At 41.9% G+C, this 24,886-nt stretch overlaps 1 protein-coding gene across 1 annotated transcript; it reads left to right on the forward strand.

The window, feature by feature from the left end:
• Positions 1–22,459: 22,459 nt before the first annotated feature.
• LOC101754465 (5-pentadecatrienyl resorcinol O-methyltransferase) lies at positions 22,460–24,291 on the forward strand. Its single transcript, XM_004983138.3, has 2 exons — positions 22,460–23,346; positions 23,748–24,291. The coding sequence occupies exons 1-2, from the start codon at positions 22,525–22,527 to the stop codon at positions 24,045–24,047; spliced, it is 1,122 nt and encodes a 373-aa protein (XP_004983195.1). The 5' UTR covers positions 22,460–22,524; the 3' UTR covers positions 24,048–24,291.
• Positions 24,292–24,886: the final 595 nt, after the last annotated feature.

The raw sequence follows: 24,886 nt of genomic DNA on the forward strand, positions 1-24,886 counted from the left end.
AGTTCATGGAAGAAATAGGTCTGGGACTTGATGAATGCATAGGGCAAGTTGAGACGCCAACTGCACCGCCCCCTGAGCCGAGATGGCCTTATGAGCTAGGCAAACCTCTAGTAAAGCCTTCATTGGTACGGAAGCTATCAACAAAGATGTACGCATTCCATCAATGGTACATGATGGCATCCGCCGACTCGAGGGAGATGCTCGGCCTGAAGGTAAAACCGATAGATTTTCATGGCGAAGGGGAGAAACTGCTGTGGCTAGACTTCAAGGATATATACGAAGTGTACCATCATGATGCCCTGGACGTCTCTCTGATGAGCACTTGGGTTCTGTAAGTGTCCGTTTATCTCTACATGTAAATTTTGGCGTGCGACACCGTACTAACTTCGTCTTCCATTTCATGTAGGATGCTAATTCAGACATGCCGCCGAGAGGCATACCTACATATAGCTTCATGGATCCATCTGTAGTTAACCAACAACAGATACAATTAGCGCCGGAAAAAACCTTGGTGGAAGTATACAATTTCCTAGATAAACAAACATTCAAGGATTTCATACTACTTCCATACAACTTCAAGTAAGTGTGTGTATACCGTCTACTTTTGATGTCTTTTTCCTTATCTCTACATGTTAGTTAGCTCTAATATGCATGAACATTTTACGCACGCAGCTTCCACTGGATTCTTATTATAATTGAGCCTGAAAGAAGCCACGTCACTGTCTTCGATTCGTTGAGGAAAGATCCGATGGAGTACCAAGAAGTGCAAGACATGCTAGGCTTGTAATAATTCTGGACCTTTATCTCTATGAAAAAGTTTGTTTCCTAAATTTTATCCCTGTTACACTATATCATTCATTATTCTAATCCGCAGCGCATGGAAACAATTCATAAGGACACACAAAGGTCCATTCAAAGAAAAGCTTACATGGAACACAGACTTCCCGGTACGTATGAAGTCTGCACATTTATTACATTGTATAACAAGAATATTTCATAACTTATGTGGTTACTACATCTGTGAGCACATGCACAGTTTTATGGGACCCAAGGGACTGAAGATGACGCCGCACAACTTTAAAGTACGTCAAATAAAACTATTACTAGTTAATTATTTTCTAGCTCCTTATATGTATTTGTTCGTGTAACATTCACAAATTTCCAAATTATAGATGTTAAATATTCAACAAGGACTCTTGAAGGAAGAAAGAGTAGCGGCAATATGTGAAGGTCTCATTGGATTCCTAATGGACGAGGTGGTAGATCCAAAAGGAGAATTTTATTACGATGGACGATAATTAGACACTCCGATCAGCAACACCACGATGGGAAGATTGTAGATAGATACTTTGATTTATTTGTATATATAACACACGCTAATTATGATCGATTTGTACTAGTTGGATTGTGTATATGAATTGTGTATATATATAGTAATTGTATAATTACAAATCCCACTCGTTTAAATACTAGTTGATTTCGTTCTAAAAAATCTCAACTACTAAAGGTTAACAAAAGGGCCGCGGTAACGTACGTGATGCATATGCATGAAAAATTCAGGCGCCAGGCAGTGCCATGCAGGGCGCCATTTAGTCCCGGTTGGAAGGGTAACCCTTTACTCCCAGTTAGGAAACCCAACCGGGACTAAAGGGGCACCCTTTAGTCCCGGTTGCTTTTACCAACCGAGACTAAAGGGCCTGTCCCGCGCTTGGCGTGGCAGGCTCTTTAGTCCCGGTTGGTGACACCAACCGGGACTAAAGGGGGACCTTTACTCCCGGTTAAAAGACCCGGGACTAAAGACCCCCCTTTTGTCCCGGTTGGTTTATCCCGGATGGATTTTCGGGAGATATGCACCCTACCAACCAGGACTAAAGGCCAATTCTCTATCAGTGTTAGTCCTGCAAGAAAAATACAGTGTAGTGAAGAAAAAAGATTATATGATGATACGGGTGCAGAGGATCAAATAGATTTCATTGTTTTGTATCAACAACATGTTTATTCTGAAAATTGCTAGACGCCCTTCGTTCCAAATTGTTCCAAATTGTAGGTTGTTTTGGATTTTCTACAAAACGATCTACAATTTGGAACGGAAGGAGCATAATATGCCAGTTTTTTTATTCCGTATAAGCTGGTTAATTGATTACACGACGTGAACTAAAAGGAAAATGATCACGAATCGTTTCAGGAGCCAATGCCAGTATGTCACAAAAAGTTCTCCTCTTAGCTAGTGAGAAGCAACTGTTGTCTATTAGTGTAGACAAGCTATACCATTCACTAGACTATTGCTTGCATGTTGCCGGTTAACAGTACCACACGCAAGATTATAAATATGTCGCTAGCTCATTAAATTAGATAGTACTCCAGCTAGCCGTCCTAAATTATATTTTGTTTTGGCATTTTTAGGTTTAAAGCTTTTTCTATATATCTAGACATAATATATATTTAGATGCATAGCAAAAATTATATATTTAGAAGAGCTAAAATGATCTACAATTTGAAACGGAGGGAGTAAGAATGTAAGCAAGTCTTATGTTGTTTGAGAGAGCTTATGATAATGTTTACGTGTGCTGTCATGAGATTCTTTTCTTAAGGCAAACTGAGCGTTTGATTTCCTGGTACCTATTGATCCAGTACTGCGCTGTATACGATTAGGAATTTTGCAATTTAATGTTAAGTTGTTCTCTTCAATGTTTTGTGATTCTAGAAAAGATTAAGTTGTGAAAGTACAATTCCCCTTGATTGGGAAGTGACTCTCTCATGTTAACATCACATGATAAATTCAACATGTTGCATTGTAGAATAAAAATTAGGATATTTGAGTTCTTTTATTTTAAACGCATGATATTAGAAATTCAAAGCATCCTTGACTAATATTTAAATCCAAGGTGATATCTTACTAATATTTCACAAATAATTAGGTGGATGTATAGACAACCAGTATTCAGCATATATGCATTTACAAAGCTTCTTGAAATCTAAAGCTAACGATGCATTCCCAAAAGTACATTGTATGTGCCAGTCCAATGCTATTTTCATCAAAAGTTTCAAAACTTTAAATGAAAACACGTGCAAGGTATTGAGATTTTTAGATAGTATATATGCTCTAAGTTTAATGTAAAATCCTAATTCAAGTATTCAACCATAGTAGAAGATACTTAATTACTCAATCATTTCCAGACTGGTAAATAAGTTACGGGACGATGATGCTTTACCATACTGACACAAAATCTGGATCTTGATAGCGCTACACTGCCTGTCATGTTCTAGCTAATTACTACTAAATGATGATGAGCATATATATATATATATATATATATATATATATATATATATATATATATATATATATATATATATATATATAATATAATATGTGGAACAACTTGCACCAGATAGAATAATTATGTTTGGCTCAGAATGAAACTACTTAAACATTGTAGCACAAGAGAATGACATCTAAACTAAAGAAACAAAAAAAAATGATAACCAGCATTTTATACAAGAAATATGTATGATTGAAACATGCATCTAGAAAATCAAGGGAACAGAAAGTATACGGGTTTACAAATCAATATATTGACTTCCACTCTTTCAGCCTTCACAGTTAAAAGAAAAAGGCAGAATATTTAGGCATGGAAGAAGAACTATCCTATCAGTGCTTTCAATCCCCACCTTTGTAGATCTTGGAGTGGAGCTAGGTTCGCTAGCTTGCTTCTGGCTAGGCTTTTCTTCAGCTTCTTGTACTGCCATAAGAAGATGAAACTGCCAGGTGATCTGATTGCTTAACTCAAGCTCAGATCATGCATCAAGCCAGAAAAGCTAGATGCAGATCATGCTGGCAGCTTCATCCCCTTCTGGTGCACACCAAGATTTGGGGAGAGAAGAGAAGAGAAGAGAAGAGGGGAGATCGAGTAGAGAAGAGAGAAAAGCTCTATCATCCTTACAGAAAAGAGAGAGTGGTGAAAACATGTTGAGGTGAGAAGGGTCATTAGGGCTTCTTATGGAGCCTCTCTTTGTGGTTTGTGCTTATGCTAGTTTGACGACTGCTATACGGAAATTGATTTTTCAGAACAATACAAAGTATGTGGTCCCTGATGAAGAGGAAGCGACATAGAATATTGGCATGCTCACCCATTGTGATACACGCCAGGGCATTTCTATATATAGTATGAGCTTTTCTAAAAGCTGCTATACTAAAGTTTTTTTGTGCATCTCCACGCCTGAACTTTGAAAAAGATCCCAACTAATTTCATTGTCCTCAAATATGTGTCTTAAGAGGTATACGTTTGTATCTCATACTCTAAGTTTTTTATGCGAGTATATATATCATGTCGAAGTTACAATGATATACATAGTAATGTCACTAATTTGTCTTTCGAATGACAATTTATATCTTAGAAACTCAATGGAACTTGAAAGTATATGTACGAAATGTATATATACATCACAAAGTAATGTTGTTCACAAATGCGATAATTCGTCATTGTAGCTGTTCAGACGTTTCGATGACACAGCAGTATATCTTTCTGTGTTTTTTGAGACATTTTATACATTACTGCCCAGGAAGAATCAATCAATAAATCACGAACTGAGCCGCAAAGCAATATCCCGGCGCGTCTTTACAAAAAGTAGGGACCATGCTCGGTGGGAGACACTTGTTATATATATGCAACTATGCAATTGCTGATTTTAAGAGGAGCAAAAGGCATCTCTCTTGAATCTTGATTAACATAAGCCAAATAAGCTCAAGTCATGTCCCGTTCTCTGAGACAAGAATCACGTTGCTAGTGTTATTCAACTTCTGCTGTCTCTCACTTTTTGAGAACAGTGATCTAGCATCAATCAGGATCCAAGGACTAACGACCTTTGTGTTTTTGGCAAAGAAGAAAGAGATGTGAGTTTTTTAATGTGAGAGAGATTCTTGTTATCCAAACCTCTGATAGTGCAGTCTTTTAGCATCGCCCATACAAGCCCAATTCGCTGGTACATGGTGTAGTGGGTCTGGACGGACCAAAGCTCAGTAGTAGATTTTCCTTTGACTCTAGAGCTATCTATGCACTTCCCACCAAAAAATGAAAATAAAAAACTATTTTTGTATTTCAATTTTATTATCAATTAAATTTCATCTGGTTGCTTCAACACCAGATAAAATATGTCCCTTATTTTTTCAATAATCCATGCAACTTAAGTTATAAGGCTCGTTTACGGTTTCAAGGTGATGTTGTAGTGATGCCAAGAGTGAAGAACCAATGGGGTTCAGCTCGAACGTCGGGCATTTACTGTTTTGTTCCCCCTTCTTCCCGTGATCCCAAATAATGAAGCGTTCTGGAAGTTTCAAAATTTGGATGCAGAAGTAACGAGTCAGTTTAGCTGTTGAAATATGGGATTTGGTAGGATGGAGTCAATTTCTGCTCTGAAAAATTGCTACTCTCTGCAGAGCAACCATCTTCCAAACTGTTAGCTAATGGGAGATCACCGTAAACTGAATGATGTTAGAGGCGGCCCTCACATCACAGCACTGGGCCTGCTAGGCTTTAACACTTTTGGAGAGTGTGTGTGATAGCTTTTTTTTATAAGGGTGTGTGTGATAGTTAGATGGAACAATGTAAAGAGACTTTAGATGCCTCTTTTCCTTTTAGCTCTACATGATCACTAGAAATGTTCTTACAATCTCATTTGTGCCACTTGGAATGTTTCCATATACCTGGTGTGGCGGTATATTTTGCAGCTTTTCAATTGTAACAGATACCAGAAACGTTAGTCCATTTTGTAATGCATCTCATCATGCATATTTTCACTGCACCATACCACATCTTAACTCTTTGCAATTTTTTTAGTGCTAGGATTTATTTTATTTGCTTCATTTTTAGTCCATACCTCAGCCAAATTTAATATGTTTGCCATCAGTAACTGATTTTATGTGTTTATACACTATCGGAAACCTTAAATTTGCCGAGTGTTTTATTTTTGCCGACACTCGGCAAACAAGCTCTTTGCCGAGTGCCGGGCTAAGAACACTCGGAAAAAAAAATACTCGGCAAATGTTGAACTTTGCCGAGTGTCAAAAAAAATACTTGGTAAAGAGTGGGTTTGCCGAGTGTCAAAAAAAACACTCAGCAAAGAGTGGGGTTTGCCGAGTGTTTTATTTGACACTCGGCAAAACAATAAATTTTTTTCCTCTTTCCACCTTGAAATTTTTTCTACTCCCCACATACAACATGTGGTACTCCATGTTAAAGTTTGGTATATTTTTGAATTTGTTTGCTATATTTATTTCATTAATTGCATTTAAGAAAATTTTTGGTATAAGTCAAATTTGAACAGCAAGTGATTCAAATTATAGAATAAAATGAGTAGAAAAATGATATTCATGTTATTTGGCCCAATTTGAGACCTGACCCATGAAATGAAAAGAAATTTCGAACATCTTGTTCAGGAAACATGACCACGAACGTGTGGCAGTGGTATTTTTAAATTGTAAAAAAAATAAGCAAAGTCTGAAAATCATGAGATTTGTTATGATGTGATGATATCATACGTGAAGGCTGTGGAAAAAAATTGAGAATATTTTGCACATTTCGTCACGTACGATGTTTACAAATCGAAGCATTTCAGAAGAAGAATAGTAACGTTGAGAAGGATTGAATAAGATTTGGAGCCAAAATGACAGTCGAGTTTTGATTTGACTACAAAACTTTTTGTATAGTCAATAGAGAATATATATTATTTCATGTGAATTTTTAACAATTTTTTGAAACTGTTGGATAATTTTTAATTTTTTTTCAAAATAGCTTTGCCGAGTGTCCTAGGTTAGAAACTCGGCAAAGAAACCCTTCACGGAGTGTCACACCTAGGACACTCGGTGATTTCTTTTTTTCTACCGCTCAAGACTTATAGTCTGACCAGCACCGCACCCGGGCCCCTCTTCATTCCTCCGCCACCCCCACCCGCCCCCCACCTCCCTCTCTCCCTGTCGCCACCGCCCACCGCCCGGCGCCAGCGCTGGGCCTCTCGCTGGGCCCTCCGCCGCCCGGGCACCCAGCCCTCCCGCCGCCCAGCGTCCGCCGCCGCCCTCCTCTCCTTCCCCGGCTCCCTCCCCTCCGGCCAGATCCGCGCCGTCCCACCCCGGCTTCCTCCCCTCTGGCCGGATCCGGCCTCTCCTTCCCCAGCTCCCTCCCCTCCGGCCGGATCCGGCCTCTTCTTCCCCGGCTCCCTCCCCTCCGGCCAGATCCGCGCCCCCTTCTTCCCCTCCGGCACGGATCCAGCGGCCCCCAGCTCTCTCCCCTCCGGATCTGGGGTGGGCCAGGGACGACGCGGGCCAGGGGTGGCACGGGCCACGGAGCCGTCCAGGAGCTCGGGAGATGTCGGCAGCGGGCTTCTAGTAGCGGCGGGGGCTGGTGGCGCGGCGGCGGCGCTGTTGGTGGATGGCGGCAGGCTTTGTGGCGTGGCGGCGGGAGGCAAGGGTGGCGGCCTGGTGGCAGCGGAGTTCGTGGCCTGGCGGCGGGAGGCAAGTGTGGCGGCGTCCGACGGCAGTGGTGGCGGCCGGCGGTGGCGCTAGCTTGTTTTTTTTTTCCAAAAAATCATTGCCGAGTGTTTTTTGCCACTCGTCAAAGCCTTTGCCGAGTGTTCGACGTTCGACACTCGGCAAACCCACTGTTACCGAGGGAAACTTCGCCGAGTCTTGGTCGCCGAGTGTTACACTCGGCAAATTGTTTGCTGAGTGTTTTTGGCCTTCGCTGAGTGCTTCGGGCACTCGGCAAACTTACTGTTTCCGGTAGTGATGGAGCTGCTTGGTCAGGGCTTTTTGCTGGTATTGTGGAGTCTGCCACGAAACTGTTTGCTGGTATTAATACTTTAACAATGAACCAGGGGCGAAGCTAGAACATACAAATTTTTCTTCAGATATATGGTGAAAATTAGTCAAGTTATTAACAAAGTTTTGGTTTACCTGATGCTTGTGCACCACGGTGACATAACGTGGCGTCGCCCCTGCAATGAACACTCCCGATTCATTGCAAATACCTTCCATTTTGCTCCCTCCATTCTAAATTATTATTCATTTTAGCTTTGTCCAAAAGTCAAATTTGTTAAACTTTGATCACATTTATAGAAAAATATATTAACATCTACACAATATCAAATATATGCACTATAAAAATATATTTCATGATCTATCTAATGAAACTAGGTTGATGTTGTAGATATTTATGCATTTTTCTAAATATTTGGTTAGAACTCAAGAAGTTTGACTTAGAATAAAGCTAAAACAACTTATAATTTGGAACAGTGGGAGTAGTAAGTAAAAGAAATCTGCTCGCATAACTGGTATCATCTCAATCCTTTTCAGTCCGTGGATCCTAGGTACATAGGAGAAAACTTGGAGAACAGAGAAATATGAGTCTCTTGAAGTTGTCTAAAAAGCACAGTTTTAGTCCGTCCCAGCTAGTGCTATCTTGGGTCCGTAATCAAGGAGATGCCGCTGTTCCAATCCCTGGAACCACTGTTGTGAATTTTACAAGGACATTTATAATACTGTAGCTAAAAATTTCTCAGGAATGCATATTTCAATTTTGCAAAGGTTGCTATTGAGAATAAGGTGGCGCAAAATAAATTGCAGTCAGGATATTTTGTTAAGCTACAACTATGAGACGTCCCTGACTGTCAGACTCAAGATAACTCTGAATGAACCTTCTAGAAACATGCTCCGAACTAAGAACAACCGGTCAGTAGTTTGTGTTAGCATGTAACTCGTGATTAAATGCTTGGTGTTACGCTAGTACGAAACCATGGTGTTGGAGCCCAAAATTAGTAGCAAGCCCATCAGGCTGGGACCGGTCGGACCGGTTCCTCCAGGCGGTCTGACTGATCGTGCGTCCTGTAGCCGATCTGGTAAGACCAACCGGTCTAAGCGGTGGGCATGATCGGTTTGACTGGTCCAATCCTAGTCCGAATAGATTTGAGGAATTCTTATAGATTAAGATTTGTAAAAGGGTTTCCTTACGGGGCAAGACCTCTCCCACCCTATATAAAGGGTCACGGCCGATTGAGGCTAACACCCAATCGATCAAAATATTTATCTTTACTTTTATCTCCAAACCCTAATCTTTTCCAACCCCTTTGCTTTCCTCCTACATCTCTACGGCAGTTGAGAATGTTCTGAGTGGCCTGCAGATGTCAAAGCAACCCTAGGCGCACCATTCCTTACGGGGTCCTCATGGGGTGGTGATTATAGGTTTTCACGTCGCCTTGTATAAACCGGTCTGACTGGTTTCCCTAACCGGTCTGATTGGCCAAGGCTAGGAGCCACGCGAGGAGAGTTTTGACGACTGTGCGATCTAGCGCATTCGGTATGTTGACCAGAAGAAGCGTCAACACATTTTTGGCAACTCCGCTGGTGAAGAAAGATCTGGTTTCTGCAACCGTTCTATCAAACCCTAGCCAGATGGGATGTACAATGGAAATTGACAAGGACAACATCATCACGGCCTCCATTGAAGATCTCAATGAACAAGAGCGCCAGAAGTATTTGGCGGCAGAGGAGTACTTCAACACGCGGTTCTTGATGGGCTTCAAGAAGGACCGCTAGGGCACGGTGACAAGACTGGAAGATTTTGTGATGCCCTGGTTCAAGATGAGCTACAACAAGGTTGAGGTAATTGGCACTGGAAGCAAATCACCCCCTACCCTTCTTGCCATCCGTGCAGCTCGCCAGATTGGCGTTTGGGATGGTTTGACGGTTCAGCCTCCTGCAATTCTTCACGTTGAGAAGCCAGGCAAAGCCGTCGAAGAAGTTGAGAACCTAGCATATGTCATCTGGATTACTCGAGATCAGCAGCTCCTCTCGTATCTGCTATCTTCCATGACCAGGGAAATCCTGGTCCAAGTTTCTTCTCTGGATCATGCTGCTGATGTGTGGACGACCATCACAGAGATGTTCTCATCCTAATCTCGCTCCAAGATTTTGCAGCTCCAATCTTAGTTAGCTCAGGAGAAGAAAGGAGAATTATCTGCGTCTACCTATTACCTCCAGATGAAGGCTATTGCCGATGAGATGGCGGCAGCAGGAAAGAAAATTGACAATGAAGATCTCATTGCATCTATCCTTAATGGATTGGACTCGGATTATAATCTGTTTGTTTCTTCGGTATCTATTAAAGACAACATGTCCCTGAGCGATCTCTATGCACAACTCCTCTCCTATGAAGCTCGGCTCAATCAACAACGTGAAGATGAGGGACGCTTCTACTCATCGGCCAATGCTATGTCCCATGGCCGTGGACACGGTGGTGGTGCCCGGGGTCGCGAACGTGGCACCCCTCCTCTAGTCGTGGTGCTCTAGGGCCATATGGTGGTCATCAAGATTCCTCAAGCACTCCCTATTCTGATGAAGGGCCTGTCAGCTATGTGAGAGATATGGGCACATAGTCCATGATTGTTGGTACAGATTCAACAAGAAGTATATTGCTCCTCGTGATGGTGGTCAAAAACCAATTAAATCTGGATCACAAAAGTTGGCATCCTCGACTGTTCCCTCGTATGGAGTTGACACAAATTGGTATTTTGATTCTGGATCTACAAATCACATAACCAATGATCTTGAGAAGTTGATGGCAAGGAAGAAGTATAATGGACAGACCAGATCCATGCAGCCAATGGTAAAGGTACGAATACCAGCCAGGTTGGTCAAACTATTTTTCATACCCCCAATCGTGATTTTTCCTTTAATAAAGTTCTTCATGTTCCTGCGGTACAAGAGAATTTGATCTCTGTTCATCAATTTGCCACCGACAACGATGTCTTTATTGAGTTTCATCCTTATTTTTTTTTGTGTTAAGGATCTATCTACGAAGACCCCTCTTTTTCGCGGTAGTTGTCAATATGGCCTCCTACCCTCTACCGTGTATCTCTGAAGCTCATCATGTTACTACTCCTACGGCCTTCAGGTGGCATTATCGCCTAGGACATCCTTCATCTTCCATTTTTAGTCATATCCTTAGGGATCATAATTTGTCGTTTCATGGAAACTCTAATGAGTCTATTTGTGATGCTTGTCAACAAGTTAAGAGTCATCAGTTACCTTACCCAAGGTCTCATAGTGTGTCTAGTTTTCTTTTGCAATTAGCGTTCTCCGATGTCTGGGGGCCTGCACCCAAGTTAGTTGGTCATTATCAATACTATGTAAGTTGACGATTTCAGTAAATTTACATGGATTTTCCTCCTCAAAAATCGATCTGATGTGTTTCAAGTGTTTATTAATTTCCAACAAAATGTTGAATGCTTGTATAATAGTAAGTTTTGACCATGCAAACTGATTGGGGTGGTGAATATAAAAGATTAAACTCCTTCTTTCAAAAAGTTGGTATTACTCATCACGTGTCCTGTCCTGATGCCCATCAACAAAATGGTTCTGCTGAACGTAAACATAGGCATATCGTTGAGGTTGTCTTAGCTCTTTTAGCTCAAGCATCTATGCCACTTAAGTTTTGGGATGAAGCCTTTCTTACCACCATGTATCTCATTATCAAACCCCAAGTCGCATCATTGATTTTTCCACCCCCTTGACACGTCTATCCGGTGAGGCACCTAATTATTCCATTCTTTGTGTGTTCGGTTGTGCTTGTTGGCCTAACCTTCATCCCTACAATAAGCACAAACTTCAATTTCGTTCCAAGCAATGCGCTTTCCTTGGATATAGTAATCCTCACAAGGGCTATAAGTGCTTAGACATCTCAACGGGAAGGGTTTATATTTCACGTGTTGTTGTTTTTGATGAAAGTGTCTTCCCGTTTTCTCAGCTTCATCCTAATGCAGGAACTCATCTTTGATAGGAACTTCTCCTTTTACCTACTCATTTGCGTAATCATGATGGGGATGTGAATTATAGTTTTTCTAACATGACTAATACACTATCTGCACCATGTGAGTTGCCTTGTGATGATCCAGGTCCAGAGTCTTCTCCTCTGGTGCATAAATTGCTATTGTTTCCAATTCTAGCTCCCTCTGGGAATGATTCTTTCTCTTCTAGGCTAGAAGACAATGTTTGCGCGACTACTAAAGCTGATCTTGATGCCAATCCCGGGGCTGATTCGCCCGTGCAAGTGCCGTCATCGAAAGATTCGGTGTCCAACTCTACCTTGGTGCCACCTGTCCCTCCGCCTACGCCTCCATTTTCGCCTCTATCAGCGTCTGACATGCTATCGGGATCTTCTACAGTGCCTTCTTTGCCGCTGCTTGGGTCACATGGATCTGATATGCCGCCGTCAGGTTCTGTTGTGCCTGATGCTTCTGCTGCCTCATCTAGTGCTCGGTGTCTTCCTCCTCCTCCGCCTGGTCCAGCAAGACCAATTCATGGCCTCAACAGGGCCTCTCCGGAAAGACCTACAACTCGCTTGCAAAATAATATTCGCAAGCCCAAAATCCCAACTGATGGAACTATTCGGTATGGGTTGATGTTGGTGATCCTCTAGATTCTAAGACTTCTACTCGCTATAGAAGCATTGTTGGTGGCTTACAGTACCTTACCTTAACATGTCCAGATATCACTTTTGTAGTTAATAAGGTTTGCCATTATCTCCATTGTCCAACTTCAGTTCATTACTCTGCAGTCAAGCATATCCTTCGGTATATTAGTGGGACTATCAGCTATGGTTTGAAGTTTGTTCAGTCCTTCAATGTCATCAGTGCCTTCTCGGATGCTGATTGGGCTGGTTACTCTGATGTTCGCAAATCTACAGGAGGTTTTGCAGTGTTCCTTGGTGATAATCTTATATCTTGGCAAGCGAAGAAGCAGGCTACTGTCTCTAGGTTCAGTACTAAGGCTGAGTATAAAGCTTTAGCCAATGCTACGGCAGAAATTATATGGGTTCAGTCTCTTCTTGATGAATTAGGAATATCACAGCACAAAGGTGCCTATTCTCTAGTGTGACAACATTGGTGCAACCTATTTATCCGCTAATCTGGTCTTTCATGCTCGAACTAAGCATATTGAAGTAGATTACCATTTTGTGAGGTTTGTAAACCGGCCTCCCTACATGATGCTCTTCAGTCTAATGATTGGAAAACCGCAATGGATATAGAATTTGATGCTCTTATGTGGAATCATACTTGGCAGAAACTTGAGGAGCGGATTGGTCGATGCATTGTTTTCTTTCGGTGTCCTTGCAATTCGCTTCTGCCATATGGTAGGCATTGGACCTTTATTACGGAAGTTTTTTTATTTTTTTATTTTTTCTTTTACAATTTTGCAGAAGTAAATAGCCGACCAAACAATTTGCAGAAATAAACCCCTACCGCCAATTGAAACGGCGGTAGGTAAAAATAAAATAAAAGGGAGTTACTGCTAGTTCAAACAGTGGTTGGGTAATGTGGCAGTGGAGGGGGTAGCTACCACCGTTTGAAACGGCAGTTGCTAACACCTCCCACAATTCCGTCGGTGGCATGAGGTAGAGCCAGCTATAGCCGGTTGAAATAAATAGTCGAGCAAAAAGTTTGGACAAATAGACCCCTACTGCCAGTTGAAACGGTGGTAGGTAAAAGAATAAAATAAAAGGGAGTTTCTGCCGGTTCAAATGGTGGTTGGGTGATGTGGCAGCGGAGGGGGTAGCTACTGCTGTTTGAAATGGCGGTAGCTAACCCCTCCCACGATTCCGCCGATGGCCGCCTACCACCAAATCAGGTGGCGATAACTTCCCGCTCCCGCCGAGCCTGTTACCACCGCTTTATCCGGCGGTAACGAGCTACCGCCATCTTATCTGGCGGTAACTCCGTGGGTCCCACGACCGCCAGGGATCCGTGTGCCCCCGCCGTTTCAGATGACGGCAAGCGGTTTCGGACGCTAACGTGGCACGGCGGCACAGCTACCGCCGTTTCATGCGGTGGTAACTTTTCCTACCGCTGGTTCAAAGCGGTAGCCGTTTCATCCGACAGTAGGGGTCTATTTCTGCAAATTTTTAGCTCGACTATTTATTTATGCAAAATCAAAAAAGAAAAAAATATAAAAATAAAAAAAATCTTTATTAAGCAAGGCCATTTTTTTGCTGTGAGCCCAAAGTCACGACCACCCCACCCCTCCTCCTCCTCCTCGGGCAACATAGGGCGCAGCTCAAGTAGCTGCCATAATCATATACTTCTACGTGCCTTCAATCATCAATGTCAGGTCGATAACCCCCCCCCCCCCCTCTAGAATTACTGCATTCGTATCAAAATATTTATCGTTGTTGCTTTTTTTGCAACGTTTGACCATTCGTCTTATTAAAAAAATTATGTAAATATCATTTATTTTGTTTGTAGCGTACTTTACCGTCATAGGTATTTTAAGTATGACTTATCTTTTCATATATTTATAATAAATTTTTGAGTAAGTCGAATGGTCAAACGTTGTAAGAAAGTAAATAGTGACAAATATTTTGATACGGAGCAAGCCAGTATTTTTTAGTTGTGACTATTTCTGTACCTTGGCATCTCCTTGTCTCGACAAAATTGAATCCAGATGATAACGAAAGAGACTAATCACTAAATTGAATAACCACTGAAATGATGGCCAGATCGAACAGTACAACACAGCATATCCGTGTTCCTATGATATCATGAGTTTCGCAGATGCATCGATCTGATCCAGTGCCAACTTGTTATACCGCTCTAATCTCATATTAACAATCTTTTGTTCTCAATACCCAAAAGATTTTGGATGCCTTTTTTATTAAAAAAAAGATTTGCATGCTATTTTTTAGAGCTATCTTTGCAGATCATACCAACCAATGGATACCTTAATATTAATCGAGATAACACAGGACAACTTGTGTACAGCAATACCATGCCAATCGCATAACTTTATTGACACAAATGATCCTATTGCAGCAACTACCCAATTCAGAAAACATTGCGTGCACCACGAGGCCAATTAAAAGTACTTGCCGTCAAGGTCCCTGGATCTCTTCTCGCCGACCCAGGAATGAGGTGAATCTTTATTTTAAACACATAAAGGTTTCCACGTCAATTTTATAGAACTAGTTCAAAGATGGATTTGATTACTGACTGTACACGGCAACTTATATGCAGTATAAAACATGCAAAAAGTATTTCCTATGAATATGAGAAAAAATAATGTTTCAGTGTGTCCAAACTTCAAAGATTGTTCCCTTGTGTTATATATGAAAGAATGTGGGAGATGTATGGTTTTGTGAACAATGTATAGTCTATTTTTCTTCAAATGTGCTGGATCTTTTATGACATGGTTATACATCCAAAAATCATTACATGCAAATTTAAAATAATTTTCAAGAACTTTTAGGTATTATTATTATTTTTACCGGTAAAGATGTAAATATAAGTGTGGATTATCCATAGCAAGTCTTTGATTCTTTCATATATTTTTCAGGATATGATCCTATCTAGGGCATGTGTCCTTACATACCATTTTTACAGGATTTTTAAAAATTATTATACATACATGTAGTTCAAATTGGAATTACTAAGAATAAGCACCTAGAAATTCATTTACTCATTAGAAATAGCAAATAATTTCAAAAAAATCAGAAACTCATCCATGGCAACTTATATGCAGTATAAAACATGTAAAAAATGTTTCGTTTCAATATGAGCAAAAATATCAGGTTGGAGAGAGGGGGGGGGTTATATATACTGAACGATTATCACCACGGTTTATGTTACAAATCAGCAGTGAAATTAACTTATTTTCAGCATCTATTTGTGGTTGAAATCCCAGCGGTGAAAATGGTTTTCACCACCGCCTCCAACGGCCACTGAGCTCACCCACTTCCGACCCGATTATGAAAATGTTTCTGCAGCGGTTCACCTAAACTGACGGTGATATTGCCGGTACTGAAGACGGCATGCTTTGTAGTAGTCTGCAAAAGGTATTGCTTATTTGCAGGGCTAAATTACTCAAAAGAAACTAATGCATGATTATAAAACAATGAAGATAAGACGTGTACCTTGATCGGTACGGCCCTAGCAACTGAAACATTTTTTGACAGTCACCAATGATGAGGTGTGTCGAGAAGCTGGAGTGTTCTCCATGCATGATGGCTTCAACAATGTAGGCCGAACTCATTGCATGGTGACCACAATTCACACCCTTCTGGTTGGAGTGAGTATACGTGGATTTCGTGCACCGTATTTATGAGGTGTTCACTGAACCGTTATGTATCTTTTTAACTTTTAGAGATAAAATACTCCATTGTTATGAAGTGAATAAATGTACACTACTGGTATCGGAATTTCCTGAAATACCGTCAGGAAAATATGTGAATCGACAGGAAAAATTCAATATCAGGGAAATATGAAACCGAAAGGCAAATTTTCGACAGGGATATGACGACAGGGAAATAAAATTTGCCTGTCGTTTTTTATTTCCCTGTCGGTTATGTATTTTTTCTGTCGGTGCGTGACCGTCAGAAAAAATGACGTTCCCCAGTTTTAGAATTTTAACCCTGTCGCCACAAACCGACAGGGAAATCTAACTCTACCGACAGAAGAATCAATTATCCTGTCTGTGTGATATCATAAAAAATTAGTTTACTTCTTCTGTCACAGAAATTGATGTCCACAAAACGATATTCATAAATTTAATTTGAATCATTTATAGCAAATTAATTAAAAAATGACACATCAAATGCATGATTATTCAAGTGACACTGATTCAGTATGAAATATAGCATACATACAAAAAAGATGTCCAAGTATGCTGGTGCCAATAGTTACATGCCTCCCCGCAAAAGGCAACAGTTCACAAGATAAACTACCAACTATCATTTTATATCTAATTGTCTGGCACCTTCAAATAGATGAATGCCTTCCATTGTTGCACTTCATTGTTTCCACTGCCATTCTGTTTGCGATGTTGAGAGCCTCGCTGTTGTGGCTAGCAATGCCATCAGCCAACATGTGGTGAGAACCAGCAGCCTACATGTGAATCAAAGGTATTAGTCAACCAATGTAAAAACTAACTCTGAAATTTTCTGCAGTAAATCATTGCAGCAGCTGGGCAAATTAACCCATTGGCAAATTTCCCTGTGGGTTTGATTATTGCCCATGTGTTCTTTACACACCCACAGGGAAATTGAATACACACATGGAAATTCGGTTTTCCAGTAGTAGCGTAGCCACACAGTGGAGACATTGAAAGCAATGAAAGAAAATTAGGCTTATCCAAGTACTACCTCCATCCATAAATATATGACGTTTATGACAAGCTGGTTAGCACGCAGGGAGTACACTGTATCATGTTGCTTTTCTAATTTCATGGTTGCCATCCTATGTAAATGCAAGTATGATACAACTCACCCTTGTCTAGGGATGGAATGCGGATTGGATCCGCATGGTATCGGATCCGGATAGCAATTTTTACCACATTTTAGGTCGATTACGAATACGAATTCGGATGTTCTCTAATATGAATACAAAATGAGTGTCTCGAATTAGGATATCCATCGGATATTTACTCGATTTGAAGATAACATTTACCTATTTTGTTTATTGATGCTTTTTAATAACAAAATCTTTATATAAGTAGAGACTAGTATGAGTACCTAACTAGTGAAAACAAAGATCGCTCATGAAAATATTACATTAATTAATAATTATTTAAAATAGTGAACTTTATGAAAAAATTAATACATGGATAAATATACATTTCAGTAAATATAAACATTTATCAATGAATAATAAAAAATTTATAAAATGTTTTTATTATAAATCGATAAACTAGAGTATTTAAAACTAAATTTAATATTCATATATATTTATAATTAAATTCAATGACATTGGATTACAGATAAATTTTAAATAGTTTTATGGATACAATATTAGTAATAATATAATTCATTATTAGGTATAAAGACAACTTTTGAACATTTTCAATGATATATTGTCATTATTAATATTCAAATTAACATAATATATTATTAGTTATAGGGATAACTAATAGTTTCATATGGTCAGATACGGATAGTGTCGGATATTGTCGAATACGAATGTGGAATCGGATAGAGAAAATCAAGAAAAGCGAATTCAGATGTATCCATTTTAGTACCGCATTGAATTCGGATACAAATACGAATATCGATATTGTCTTTTTAGCGGATATGGATGTCGGATATCCATTTTCACATTTCCATACCTACCCTTGGCTTCTTCCTGGCATGCCAATGCCGTCCTGCTCATATGCCTCCTGATCCCCACCCTCTTCCAGCCGTCCATTGATAGGCATGCTTCCTCATTGAAACAATGGCATCGCTGCTACATTCACTATTCGCACCAAGCGAATGAAATTTCAGTCACCAAGAGAATAGTACGTGTGCAAATCTTTGCCTTTAGTTTAATGATGGAATCTGGTGACCAGTTATATCACACGCGCAATTATGGTAATCATGATTGCATCCACTGTTAATATAATCGTAGTCCGGACTAAAGTTCCTGTTACATCGAATGTTTAGATAGTAATTAGGAGTATTAAACATAGACTAATTACAAAACCGATTGCATAGATGGAGGTTAATTTGTGAGACGAATCTATTAAGCCTAATTAGTCCATGATTTGATGTCACACCCAGTTTCTGGACAAAACCGAATGCATAGTATATGTGTGCTAGGATCCGTTCTCACATATATGTTGACTTCATAAGTGAATACATCAAAGAATGTTCAAAAACATAAATAAAAAAATAGTAGATAACTTTTTACACTTCGAGAGGTAGACATGAAAGTCTGCTTCATTGATAACTTAACACGCACACACACAGCGAAGCTTCTCCACAGGCTTGACTGGTGAACGCCCGCCTAGAACTCCTCGAAGTTGTCGAAGAATTCCGCGTCATCACAAGCTTCCGAGCAGCATTTGAGCAAGGGTGAGTACACTTATGGTTGGTACTCAACAAGTGGGGAAAACATGCAAGGTTCACAAGGAGAGGCTTAAAGGCTTTAAGCGGTTAGCATTTTTGTTGGTTATTAACAACACCTATTTACTAGATGTAAGTTTATACCAGCCCACATAGGCATAAAGCATTAACATTAACCCAAAGATAAAGGAACCACGATTTATTCTCGTCTTTAAGTTCAATTATCATGTGAGTTAACCGTGAGCACGACTGATATATCACTTTTACACTCTGCAGAGGTTGCACATCTTTACCCACAAGTCGCGTAAAAGTTCAAAAGAACTTTAAACCCAACCATGCTGTGCGGGCCAGGCACAATACCACACTTCCGAGGTGTGATTGCATAGAGACGCTACGAGGCCTTTCCAAAGATTCCCTAGTAAGAAGTAGTCCGCTAAGGTTTCCGGATCGGTACCAGGATATAACAGCCCCCTAGTAGATACAGTGTCTTAGCAAAGCCCACTCCCCAAGAGAGCGGGTGCTGTACCCCATATACCGCGACCCCTCTTGCCCTTTCGGTAAGACCGCTTCAAACTAGAATTTCTAATTAATTAGCCAAGACCAGAGCCATGATAGTCCTTGTGGTTGTGCTATTTTTCTGGGTGGTTCTCCATGTTCCAATTAAATCAAGTAATCTTGTATTAACACAGGTATAGCATAAATAAAGGTCATGATTAATATTCTCAAAATTATTATTACCATCCCAAAATTAAGCAACTAAGCAATTCTACCCAACATGATTAAACAGGTGTTCAAGGATCAGGATTAGAAACTAAGTAAGTCCTTAATAGGCATTCCCATCAAATTATGCACATACAAGAAATTAATAAAGTGATTTATCATGATATTATTGGGACGAAAAAGAATATGCAGGGGGAGATATCCACTTGCCTTCCTCGGCAAACTACTTGAACTCTTCCTTGAACGGCTGCTGCTCCTGACCTTGACCTTCCTCGAACAGCACTTCGTCTACACAGCACTTCGTCTACACGATCACACAAGCAAAACAACCAATAAATAAAATAGTACACCAACACATGACAAAAGACTGAAAACAAACTCCTAAAACTAACGTTCATGAAGAGACGGTCGCGTGAGCGCAAGATTGCTGAAATCGGATTTAAAATGATGAAGATATGGAGTAAACAAGTTTCAGGGGTGAAAAAAAATTAAGTATATACTTCAGGGGCTAGCAAGGATTTTTCACAAGACTCAGAGAATAGTGCTTGCGAATACAGAAAGGTACAGGGTTAGATATGCAAGATTACATGGCTTGGGTTGAAAAGAAAGTATATATATAAGAACTACAGGGGCTTCTCTGCAAGATTGGCAAGATACAAGGAATAAGAACATAAATAAACAGAAACTCCAGGGGCTAGAATGCAAAACGCCTTATCCCTTTCTTCTTTCTTGAGCAGGCAGAGCCTCGCACAGGCCTGTTTGGCCAGTGGGGCGGCGCAACATCAGCGGTGGGCTCGCCGGCGCTTGGCACGGCAGGGAGGGGACCAGCGAGGGAGAGAGATATGCGGAGAGGGAGGGAGCCTCACCGGTGGAAGAAAACGGCCAGGGAAAGATAGAGGCTCGGCTGGCAAACAGGAACTGGTGGCGCGAAGCTCTTGAGCGGCGATGGCAAGAATGCATGAGAGAGTAGCGGGTAAGCAGCGAAATGGAAAGGGGAGCTCCGGTGGAGAGGTTTGGGGGCTTTATAGGGCGTGAGGAGGAGTAGAAGGGGCGCCCAGGGGCGCTCGGGGGAGATCGAGAGCCGGCTGGCCATTAATGACCTTGAAGCTTTGTGCGGCCATTCCCGAGGAGAGGAAAGGAGGGGGCGGCAGTTTGAGGCTGGGAGTGGGGGAGAGGAGATGACGTGAGGTTGTGGAGGGGCTCGGGAGGCCGAAAGGCGCCGGGAGATGGGGGGCCGGCGGTAATAACTTGCTAATCAAAGAAAACTTCTGATTTCGGACACATTCTTAGGTGGATTCCAATTCAGCACATCTTGAACTTTGCTTGGGTCTACTGTGATTCCTCCGTCAGTGATAACATGTCCAAGGAAGGAAACTTCCTTCAACCAAAACTCACACTTACTCAATTTGGCATATAGCTGATTCTCCCGAAGCTTTTGTAACACTAATCTTAAGTGCTCTTCATGCTCTTCTTTATTTCAAGAAAACACCAAGATCGTCGATGAACACTACCACAAACTTATCTAGGTACTCCATAAACACCTTGTTCATCAAATACATGAAGTATGCTGGGGTATTCGTCAATCCAAAAGACATCACGGTGTATTCATATAAGCCGTATCTGGATGTAAACGCTGTCTTGGGAATATCTTCTGCTCGGATCTTCAACTGATGATAGCCTGATCGCAGGTCAATTTTGGAAAAGACTTTTGCACCTCTCATCTGATCAAATAGATCTTCAATCCTAGGGAGTGGATATTTATTTTTAATAGTCACATCATTAATAACTCTATAATCCACGCACATTCTTCTGGTGCCATCCTTTTTATCAATAATCGATGACTATATTTATTCTTAATGGAAAGGGGAGCTCCGGTGGAGAGGTTTGGGGGCTTTATAGGGCGCGAGGAGGAGCAGAAGAGGCGTCCAGGGGAGATCGAGAGCTGGCCGGCCATTAATGGCCTTGAAGCTTTGTGTGGCCGTTCCCAGGGAGAGGAAAGGAGGGGGCGGCAGTTTGAGGCTGGGAGTGGGGGAGAGGAGACGACGCAAGGTCGTGGAGGGGCTCGAGAGGCCGAGAGGTGCCGGGAGATGGGGGGCCGATGGCGCTGGGTTTCACCTGTGCATGCGTGCAGGCTCCTGGCTTGCCCAGCCAGAGGAAGGGGATGCCCATGATGAGTGGGCTCCATCTGTCGGTGGGAGGGGAGAAGGAGCTGGGCTGGTGGGTGAAATTGGGCTGGTGCATGAAAAAGAGAAGGTGGGCCGGTTGGAGGAAAAAGAGAGAAAGAAGGGAACCGGCCTGCTGAAATGTTTGGGTCAAAAGAAAGAGGAAGAAAGATTGGACCTGCTTGATTAGATTGGAGAGGAAAAAGGGTTTTATTATTTTTAAACTTGCAAACACCACTCAAACAAACCAAAATGAAAGATAAAACTCTATCAAGCACTTGTTGCCTCTAAAATTAAATTCGAGTGCTCTTTCATTTATTTAAGACTCTAATTTAATATTAGTAATTTATTTAATCCTTAGAGAATAAAAGTTAGACCAAAATTGCTTACATTGCATTTATGACGGAATTTTGGGTGTTACATTTGACAATGTGATGCTACAGTAAATATGTGCTAATCATGAATTAATTAGGCTTAATAAATTTTTCTCGCGAATTAGTCTCCATCTGTGTAATTAGTTTTATAATTAACTCATATTTAGTCCTCCTAATTAGACTCCGAAGATTCGATGTGACATAGACTAGACTTTTAACTCACGGATCCAAACACTTCCCAAGCCCATACCGCCTGCTTCCTGATTGGCTGGTAGGGTGTCAGACTCTATTCTACTCCGATCCATCGATCACAAGGGCATGCAGTATATATTCCTAGTCTTTTTGATCCGAGCTAATACTCCGGCTTTCGTCTCTGCTAGATTAATTAGTATCAACGCACAGCACAGCACAATGGCACTCAGCGAGGACAGTCACGACTTGCTCCAAGCCCAGGTGGAGCTCTGGAACCAGACCTACAGCTTCATGAAGTCCGTGGCGCTTGCGGTCGCCTTGGACCTCCGCGTCGCCGACGCCATCCATCACCACGGCGGCGCCGCCACCCTCTCCCAGATACTCCCGGAGATCGGCATCAGCCAATGCAAGCTTCCCGGCCTCCGCCGCCTCATGCGCGTCCTCACCCTCGCCGGAACCTTCACCATCCAGCCACCAGATCAAGCATCCCCGTCAGACGACGGGCACGAGCCTGTCTACAAGCTGACGACGGCCTCCCGCCTCCTCCTCACCAGCAACAACGACAACGGCGGCGGCGAGGGCTCGACGGTGACCTTGTCTCCGGTGCTCAACCACGTGCTCAATCCCTTCCGCGACTCGGTGCTCAGCATGGGGCTCACCGCGTGGTTCCGGCACGACGGCGAGCAGCACGGCCCCTGTCCATTCGCCCTGATGCACGGCGAGACCCTGTGGGAGGTGTCCGGGCGCGACGACGCACTGAACGCGTCCGTCAACGACGCCATGGCCGCGGACAGCCGCATCCTGATGCGGGTCGTCTTGAAGGAGTGCGGCGAGGTCTTCGGCGGGATCGACTCGCTGGTCGACGTTGCCGGCGGGATTGGCGGAGCCGCCACCGTCATCGCGTCGGCGTTCCCGAGTCTGAAGTGCAGCGTGCTGGACCTGCCTCACGTTGTCGCCAAGGCTCCATCTGGTAGCAACGTGCAGTTTGTCGCAGGCGACATGTTTCAGAGGATTCCACCTGCAAATGCTGTCTTCCTCAAGGTACTACGCCAACTCGTCGCTTAACCATGTAGTATTTGATATGAATTACTATTGGCTATTATTATTTCTTTTTCTATTCCGTTTAGTATATTTAATAATTGCATGCCTATGTTGCTAAAAATCTAAAATCATCAATCAAACTAACTTTTGACATATTTTAATTTGTTGTTTTTGCATTTTTTGAAGTCTGAACTTATTATCAGAATACACAAGTTTAAATGAATCCTTTAAATTGTGTTAGAACTAACCGTAGTATCCTTCTAATATTTGAAACGAACCTACTATTTTGCACTTAGAAATCGACAGATCAGAAGGATAAATGTTCGTTACTGTGAAGGTGTCAAGATATAGCGCACAATCACTGTATAAATTCGAGATTAACTTAATGCTTGTTGTTTCAGTGGATTTTGCATGACTGGGGTGATGATGAGTGTATTAATATACTGAAGAATTGCAAACAAGCAATCCCTTCAAGAGATGCAGGAGGAAAGGTGATAATCATAGATATTGTGGTTGGATCCAAGTCATCAGATGCCAAGCTTCTAGAGACACAGGTTTTGTGTGATTTCGATATCATGAAAATTGGTGGGGTTGAACGAGATGAGCAAGAGTGGAAGAAGATATTCCTCGAGGCTGGATTCAACGACTACACTATTATGCCGGTTCTAGGCCTCCGATCAATCATTGTCCTCTATCCATGAACGCTCATCAGTGAACAAGTCCGCCACAGAAATTAAAGCATAGCATGGTCAGGGTACTAGTGACTTTGTTCTGTTGGATTACTATAGCTGAAGTCTCAGTTTGAACGAGTCTTAATGTTCAGTGTTCAAACTCAGTCAGTTTGAGTCTGTTCAGATAAATTGTGACGACCTATCACTCCCAGCTAAGGTGATATCATGACTAGTATTTTAATTTGGGTCATTACTGAGTAAGCTTATCCTTTAATTTGGGAATCTCTTACATCAGTTTAGTACTGCAGCAGACGGTAATCAAATACTCAAGTAGTATATGCACCACGCAGGGCAAAATAACAAATTCCTAGCAACTTCCAAGACCCCATATTAATTAATTGCGTCCCTCCCACATGGCCGGAAGGGAATCTTTGCTGATCTAAACGCAAAAGATATGCTGGCCAATTTGCATAAGTAGCGTAAGGATGCAGCAAAGATAATTAATGCTCTTAATAACCTGCAAACTAAGCTAACAGCCATATACCAAGTACAACCTTTTGGCGTTTAGATGCTAGTTTCCCCGCCGCTATCCGCCACGCCTAAGTTGTGGTGCCGCGGAAAAAGCCAGGGCGTTGCTTGGTTGGTTCTTCATCTTTGGAGTGCCAAACGAGAAACAACAGTTTTCTTCCTATTTTTCCGCCACCGGCGTGGCCCCGATTTCCCACGCCACAAGCTGTGGTGCTGCCCAACCTGCGGCGTGGCAGGTTGAGGCTTGCAAGCAAAGAAACCCTTCAGCCAAAGATGAGGCTCATCTGTGATGTCCAAGAGAAGTGTTGGAGGCGTGCCGAAGGTAGTGTTCTCTGTGCTTC

Source organism: Setaria italica, chromosome IX, assembly GCF_000263155.2.
Source record: "Setaria italica strain Yugu1 chromosome IX, Setaria_italica_v2.0, whole genome shotgun sequence".
Taxonomy (NCBI): Eukaryota; Viridiplantae; Streptophyta; class Magnoliopsida; order Poales; family Poaceae; genus Setaria; species Setaria italica.

Coding starts and splice junctions, on each gene's coding strand:
- LOC101754465 (XM_004983138.3), top strand. CDS start 22,525: ATGGCACTCAGCGAGGACAGTCACGACTTGCTCCAAGCCCAGGTGGAG. Junction 23,347..23,747: donor CAAATGCTGTCTTCCTCAAG/GTACTACGCCAA, acceptor TTGTTGTTTCAG/TGGATTTTGCATGACTGGGG.